Source organism: Thamnophis elegans, chromosome 2, assembly GCF_009769535.1.
Source record: "Thamnophis elegans isolate rThaEle1 chromosome 2, rThaEle1.pri, whole genome shotgun sequence".
NCBI lineage: Eukaryota > Metazoa > Chordata > Lepidosauria > Squamata > Colubridae > Thamnophis > Thamnophis elegans.
Genome location: NC_045542.1, coordinates 107,337,893 through 107,346,363, shown reverse-complemented (window position 1 = coordinate 107,346,363; position 8,471 = coordinate 107,337,893). Strand labels below are relative to the sequence as shown.

The 8,471-nt window shown below is 42.6% G+C and overlaps 1 protein-coding gene across 1 annotated transcript in view; it reads left to right on the top strand.

Moving 5' to 3' along the window:
- The first annotated feature begins 423 nt into the window (after window positions 1–423).
- PFKFB4 (6-phosphofructo-2-kinase/fructose-2,6-biphosphatase 4) overlaps window positions 424–8,471 on the top strand; it is a 65,302-nt gene continuing 57,254 nt past the window's right edge. Inside the window, exon 1 of the mRNA XM_032210454.1 lies at window positions 424–776. Within this exon, the coding sequence (XP_032066345.1) occupies window positions 695–776 (82 nt within the window). The 5' untranslated portion in view covers window positions 424–694. The remainder of the gene's footprint in view (window positions 777–8,471) is intronic.

Here is an 8,471-nt window from a genome sequence, read left to right as displayed (position 1 = left end):
TCTATCACACGGTTCGAAGCTGACTTCCCCACACTTGCTTAGCCCGCTGTTGGGTTGCAACTTCTATGCATCTTCATGTATATATATAAAAGCCCACATCGGCCGCCTCGGCTGAAAGGAATGCGGAAAACCTGGAAACGGCCCTTTGAAAACATTAAACAACACAGACACGCCGGAGACAGAAGGGAGACCTCTTTGGGGGGTATGAAGGCGAGATTCACGTATGAATAGGTTTGTGGCTGACGGCAAAAAAAGACGAATGAACGCCGGCTGCCCACGTCTTCCTCTTAGCGACACCCGAGTCGTTTTGGGACGGAAAAAGCCAGCGAGGATGGCAGCAGTTCTCCCCGCCTGTTTCTCCGCCCCCCTGGCCGCTTCTCGCCAACCCGCTTGCACCAGCGGCTGGGAGTGCACACGCCCCCCTTCTCCGCGGCGAGGAGCGGGAGACCCTCTTCTGGGGCTTTGCGCCCTCAGCAGGAGGCTCCTGCGGCCGCCGCGGATGAGCCTTCCCCGCCAGAGGTCGGTGTTAGCGACCGGGCTCCCTCGTCGCCCGCAGACTTCTATGGGCTCGGGCTAGCGAGCGTGCGTGCGGCGGTCGCCTTTTGCTCTGCCCTCTTTCCTTCCTCCGGTGGGGCAACCCGAGCCGGCGGCGCAGCGCCGGGGAGCGGGTGGCAAAGGCTCAGCCGCGGCACGGATGTCGGTCTCCAGGTGCTGCAGAGGCGGCGGAGGAGACGGCGCTAAACCTGAGCGCCTTTTGCAAGGCCGGGCTTGGAAAGGTAAGGCGCCGGGACGCGGGGTCCGCAGATGACCTGGCTGTGAACGTGTTAAAGTACAAGCGCCCTGGGGAGGGGGCAAGTGAAACCTCACGTACACGCAAGACGCCACCGCGGGGCAAGAGCGGCGGATTCCCGCCTCCTTCAGGCTGCGGCGGAGAGTGCCGCTGGTCGTCGCTATTTTTGACTCCTTTGCTTGCTTCCTTTCCCTCCCCAGCTAAAAAAAAGGGGGGGGGATTTACAGTCTGCGTTTACTGCTTTTTCTTGCTCGGCCTCGCCCAAAGGAAGCTTGGAGAAGGGTGGGGGCTATTTCCCTGTTGTTTTGCTTGCTTGGCTTTCCCGCGCCCGGACTCCGTGCAGCAACCGCCTTGGCGTTGCTCCCCTGTTGCCTTCGATGTGACCAGCTTCGCCTCTGAACTCCTCCTGCGGTGACCGCCGTTCTCCTTAAGTCTTCTGCTTGTAGCAGACAGATCGGCTCCTACCGCCAAAAATTCTTGGTTCTAGAACTCCAAGCCGAGGCTTTTGGCTTTGAGAAGCTTCCGGCCCTCTCCCCTACCCACTTCTTGTTGCTTTTTATTTACATTGGCCTCTTCTTCTGTTGTATTTACTACACATACCTGTCCAAGAAAGCGCCGGGTGGTTTCTTAAGAATCGTCTCTGACCTCTCAGAGACACTTGTTATTCAAGAAGTGGTTAATTTTATAAGGAACACACGTAAATCTGACAGTGAGATGTATTGAGAGGCAGGCTACTGTTTTTCCTCTTTCAGAATAGAATAGAATATAATTCCTTATTGGCCAAGTGTGATTGGACACACAAGGAATTCGTCTTTGGTGCATATGCTCTCAGTGTACATAAACAAGATACATTCGTCAAGAATCATAAGCTACAACACTTAATGATAGTAATAGGATACAAATAAGCAAACAGGAAACAATATCAATATAATTTCCATCTTCATAAGGGCTTTCAAAGTAGATTCGTTGGGGGGGATTGCAGGATTAAAGATTCAGTTATTTTCACCGTTGACATGTTTTTTATAGAGATGGGTTGGAAACAGATTGGGCCTTTGTCACAGAAGAAAGGGTTAACTCTTACTACTCTTAGATTACAGGAACTGAGTTCTTGCTTATGCCAGCTTTTAACATTAATGACTTGCCTCAATCCTCTAATACTATTTTGAGACATCAGTTTGCTTTGGTGAGGGCGCCACATTAGGAGAGAATGTGGGCGAATTTCTGTATTCACAAAAAACTGAGATCAGTTATGACTACAGGAGCAGTGTTTTTCAAGCTTGGCAATTTGAAGATGGGTGGAGGATTGTGGCTGGGGGATTCCTTGAGTTCCCAGCTTGAGAAACACTACTGTAGAGAGTGATAGTGGCCGGTTCCATCCAGGAAATAAATAGCACTGAAGATTGTGAAATTTTGCCTCTGAGGGAAGAATGGTTTTGTTTTTCTGGTTGCTCTTTTACAATTTGTCAAAGTAGCAAGGGGTTTTTTTTGTACTAGTTGCTATGAGACCGTCAACTATAGATGAGTCCATACATGTTGTATTTCAGTGGTAGTAATGGGTTATTACTCGGAATTGCATGTTGCAACTGCATTGTTCACCGATGGGTCAACTGTGGGAGTTAACTTTGCCCTTTTTATACATAAAATATTATAATGAAATAGAAGAAGCAGCCAGACAAAGATACTATTACAGCATAATCAGTGTACTCTTTTATAATTTGTACCTGTATTAATATGCCTCTACTTGGCATCATAATCCTTTCATATAAACAAACTAATAATCTCCATGTCAGTTATTTTGCTTTAAGCTAGAAAACAATTATTAGTTGCGATTTATAGGAGTATACACAGTTTATTTGAGTATAGGAATATTCATTTTCATATGAACACAGTTGTCATATTTTGTAAGTTATGCAGTATATACTCATAGATACCTACATAGATTCAAACTCAAGGACACTGGTTGAAAATAAAGAGTAAGGCTCACATAGTCAAAAGATAGCACTTGCCTCCATAGGTTACAGCTGCTAATTTAGCTTCAAATATACCATCGTACAATGTTGAGGAGTGTAAGGCTACTAATAACTATTAGATGACTCTGAATAGGAGATAATATTAGTGCTGGTGTATCTCTAAATATCAGTTACTGGTGAGATTGAGTAATATGGTACATTCACATATCCTGGTTGCATGTGGAGGCATGTTTAAATTTGTTTATAATTGGTGTGATAGGATTGAATTATGCAATCATTTTCAATGTTTATAATTAAATTCTGAAAATATTTTGGAGATCAATTGATCTTTCTATGAAGTAGGCTAAATAAGGGGCCCTGAATACAGAAAATAAAATTAAAAATAAAGTAGATGAAATTATTTTGAATGAGACCTAAGGGAACTCTGGAAATAATGTTTTAGAAATGTATACAGGAATAATAGTGATGTGTTGAAAAATGGAATTAAAATGAATGCTATGTTTTATTGTCTGAGAAGACAAAATGAAAAAACAAAACCAGATTTAATTTTAAAATGTATCATATTCATATATGTTTACATACATACATATACATATGTATATGTATATGTATATATGTAAACATAGATGTCTTGATTTAAAGATAGAAAGTATAAAGTAAATAGGTTTTAATTACAAAATTTGTTTATTATAAATTATTACAAATAAATTATTAACATTAAAATGGCTTTGTACTTCTTTAATAATAATTTAACTCTTAAGTGGCTTACAATTAAAACTTGTATCTAATTAGAATTTTTTTAAAAAGGAAATCCTAACACAACTACAAATTATTAAATTGTGTTATAATATATTCCTAATAGTAGCAATTCGTAACAATAGTATCCTTATTCATCCCAATTTTATTTAGCTTTAAATTTATCCCAATTTTATTTATTTTATTGACCCTTAGTTCCCTAATGCTATTTCAAAATCAGGAAAACAAAGTTTTCTAAATATTGGGAGCAAAGGGGTGGATATTATATCTGGTGGTAAAATATTCCACGGAAGACACTTGCTGCAGAGAATGCACATCTCTGAGTTCTTTCCTCAGTACACATTTTATGAGGATGCTCTGGGTAGAATATGCAGACTGATAGATACCCAGGGCCAGTCATATAGGATTTCCCAAAGATTATACAGCTAATACACAATTTACAATTACTTTTAGTGACTGTTCGAAGTTACAACAGCCCTGAAAAAAATGGCTTTTCACACTTGCCACTGTTGCAGCATCGCCTGGTACTCCTTGACCTCTCTGCGGCTTTCGATACCATCGACCATGGTATCCTTCTGCGACGACTGCGGGAGGTGGGGGTGGGAGGCACTGTTTTATGGTGGTTCTCCTCTTACCTCTCGGACAGGTCGCAGTCGTTGTTAGTCGGAGGGCAGAGATCGACCCCTAGGCCCCTAACATATGGGGTGCCGCAGGGTTCGGTCCTGTTCCCCCTACTTTTTAATATCTACATGAAACCGCTGAGCGAGATCATTCGACGGCACGGGATAAAATACCACCAGTATGCGGATGATACACAGTTGTATCTGTCCGCCCCGTGCCAACTCAATGAAGCGATGGACGTGATGAGCCAGGGCCTTGAGGCTGTTAAAGACTGGATGGGGGTTAACAAGCTTGTACTCAATCCAGATAAGACCGAGTGGCTGTTGTGCTTCCCTCCCACTAATTGGCCAAGTGTTCCATCTCTCAGGCTGGGGGTCAAATATTATGCCCCTCAGATAGGATCCGCAACTTGGGAGTCCTCCTGGACCCACAGCTGACTTTTGACCACCATTTGTCGGCTGTGACCAGGGGGGCATTTGCCCAGGTTCGCCTGGTGCACCAGTTGTGTCCCTACCTGAACCGGGAGGCTCTCACAACAGTCACTCGTGCCCTTGTGACCTCTAGGCTGGAGTACTGCAATGTGCTCTACATGGGGCTGCCCTTGAAGAGTATTCGGCGACTTCAGCTGGTCCAGAATGCAGCCGCGAGAGCGATTGTGGGTGCACCTCGTTTCACCCACGTAACACCTATCCTCCGCGAGCTGCACTGGCTGCCTGTTGATCTCCGGGTGCGCTTCAAGGTGCTATTTGTCACCTACAAAGCCCTTCATGGTATTGGATCTGGGTACTTGAGAGACCGCCTACTGCCAATTACCTCCACTAGGCCAATAAGATCCCATAGATTAGGCCTCCTCCGAATTCCATCAGCCAGTCAATGTTGACTGGCAACTACCCGGAGGAGAGCCTTCTCGGTGGCTGCTCCGACCCTATGGAACGAACTCCCCGTGGAGATTCGTACCCTCACCACCCTTCAGACCTTCCGAGTAGCCCTTAAAACCTGGCTGTCCCGACAGGCCTGGGGCTAAAGACTTCAACCCCACCCGAATAGTACGACTGTTGTGTTTTTTAACGATGTATTGTCTTTATGTGTATAACTTGTTTTGTACTTCCCCTCCCCTTGAATTGTGAGCCGCCCTGAGTCCCCCCAGGGAAAAGGGCAGCATACAAATAAAGTTAAAATCAAATCAAATCAAATCCATGGTCATTTTATCAAAATTTGCACACTTGGTATTTATGACAATTGCACTGCCTTGGAGTCATGTAATCACAATTTGTAACCTTCACAGCTGACTTCTGACAAAGCCAATGGGGGAAGTCAAATTTGCTCAACAGCTGCAATGATTTGCCTAACAACTGTGGCGAAAATGGTTGGGAAATGATGCGCAACTTACTTAACTGCCTTGCTTAGCAACTGAAATTTTGGGCTCAATTGTGGTCATGTCGAGGATTACCTGTAACCAGCTCTCTGAACTGTACCCAGACATATACTGGCACGTAGAGGGCTGGTTTGTAGGTAGCTCAAATCAACCTCTAAGAGGGAGGAGATGGACGGTTTTAAATTGGATGGTTGGATGGATGGATAGATAGATAACTCATTCTGGCCAGCACACAGCTTCTAATATGTAATCGATATTAAAACAATAGAAATAAAAAAATTAAAAATTCATAATAAAAGAAAACCAGAGGGTTTGAAGAATGAAACCCATTCATCCTCAGGAGGGATAGTTATAGCCAACTGGCTCCCATGGCTTGATGAAATTAGGTTGTCTAAAGACCAGGAAGAAGAGGATATTTGAATATGGTGTGTGTGTGTAACAATATGGGGGAATGACCTTGGGAGGCAGGGAAAAGCCACAGCCAAGGCAGCAGGCGGTTAAGAAGCACTTTAGCCTGTAGGTGTGGCAAACAACTCTGAATGGACCCTCCGTAGTTTCTTGGTCTAAGGCCATGGGGGATAAATGTTCTTTCAGATGCAAGATTTGTTCATGTAATCTTACAATAAATAGATATCATTCTTCTGGGTATGCTATTTCTCTGGGCTATCTGGTGACCCAAGGCATACAGAGGGGACACTATTTTTTTAATGTCAGTTGCAACTGATAAGTCATGCTTCTGTGCCTCTGAAGATGACAGTTATCGATCAAGGGGATACTTAAAGAGCCCTGATATACTAGATCTTATTGGGCAGGTAGATATTTCTGGGGAAAAGAATGTCCACAGATACCCAATCTCAGAGCCTTAAGGGATTTTAAATACAGCAACCAGCACTTTGAATTGTATTTTGAAGCCAATTCATAACCATTGAAGCTTTGGGAGTAGAGCAGAGGTGTCAAACTCAAGGCCCGAGAGCCGGATCCAGCCTGCAAGTGCTTATATCTGGCCTGCGGGGCCATCCTGGAAACAACAAAGAACTAGCCCGTGATGCCTCTGCCAGCAAAAATGGAGTTTGGAAGGATTGCCTGCAAAAGCTCAGTTTTTGCTGGCAGAGGGTTGCAGGAAGCTGTCACAGCCAAACACAGAGTTTGGGAACCTGTTTTCTCTGGCAGAGCGCTTGGGCCACCACAGGATACCCAACACGAGTGACGTTAAGCTGGCCATGCTCACCCTGGCCATGCCCACGAAGGCCCACCAAGATCAAACACAACCCTGCTGCGGCCCTCAATAAAATCAAGTTTGACACCCCTGAAGTAGAGGGATCACGTGGGTATTTCAAGGTACACTCATAATTACTTGATCTGTTGCAATCTGGATCAGCTGTAGTTCTAAATACTCCCAGAGTAGAATACATCACAGTCAATGAATTAGCAGGTGAGACTTTCTGTTCCAGAAGTTGAAATTGTACACTAGCTAAAGTTAAATAAAGACCCCCGTAGCCTCAGAATTTACCTGTTATTTCAGGACAGGTGGAGTGTCTAGAGAATCTTTAACTTACACATATAGAATTGAAGGTTAGTTATTGATTGTAGTAAGAGTAGTTTGTGTGAAAATAAATGGAATGCTTAAAGAGTGGTTGAACATCAATGATGAAATAAGTAAAGGATGTGTGAGGTCACATTAAGTCTTTGTTTATAAATAAATGTATAAGAAATATCTATGGTAATGTTAAAAATATGCTAGTTAGGATGTAAAGATATGTATTTTTCTATGCAGATGAGGCTGTGTTATTGACAAAGAACTCAAATGAGTCATAAGAGAATGTTAGACTATGTGAGGCAAGAAGGAATGTGGTTCTAAAAATGAATGTATCAAAGACCGAGATAGTTGAGCTGGCCCCGGGGAAAATGGAGTGGAATGAATCATTGTTCATAAAAGGTGAAATAAACAGAATACAAGTAGGTTTATTTATATCCCCTAATGTAATGTTTACTAAAAGAAGAAAAACAAAGAAATTTAAAGTCATGCAAAGGTTAGTAAAAAGATGGTAGGGAGTAGATGGCCTATTACAACTTAGTTGTATATACAGCAAATAATTTGAAGTGAGGGGCAAATTTCTGATGATTTCAGACAGTTCCAGATTTGCAAGGAGTCTGAAAACAGCTAATGATGTTAAATGTAAGAGGGGCAAGTAATGCACTTTGGCATATACAACACATACACATACTCCAAACACCACATAAACATGAATAAGAGATGAGTTGACAGTGTATCATTTGGAAAAAGATTTTGGGGTCATAGAATGCTAGAAATAACTTACTTAGGAAGTGTCTTATGCTAGAACTGAAATTCTACACCTCTTGACTGCCTTTTCCATAGAAGGGAAATGAAAATTAAAACAGTCAATACCGTCAACACAATTGGTTCCTTATACAAATTATGATTAGACTGTACTTGGAGGACCATGGACAATTCTGGTCACCTGTAATATTTTGTCTCTAGAGAAGGAATATTTTAGGGTTTCTGAAACCATGCCAATTCAGCTGTCTAGGAATGTGTGTTTTCCAGAAATAAATCTGGATGAAGTTCATGGTGTTTCAATCAGCTGGAATTAAATAGATTAATTCTAAGAAATGATAAGGTTCAATGGGAAAAACAAACATTTTAAAAGAAACAAAATTGTTTAAAAAAAGACTGGAGAAATTTATAAGGATTGGCCTACTAATAGTTATTTGTCTTAATGTCTGTTTTATTCCCTTTGGAATTACAGGCAGCCTATCCTAAATGGCAGGTGCTAAGAAGCAGTAATGGAAGAAAGTGGTCACTCTCTGGTTCTGTTTAGCATTTTCTGAATGTATTTGATTAACCACGATGGCAGAATGTTGTTTCATTTTGGCTATGAGGCTGATCTGACTTGGCTCTACTTCAATTCTTAGGATTCTCCTGTTTTTTAACATTTAC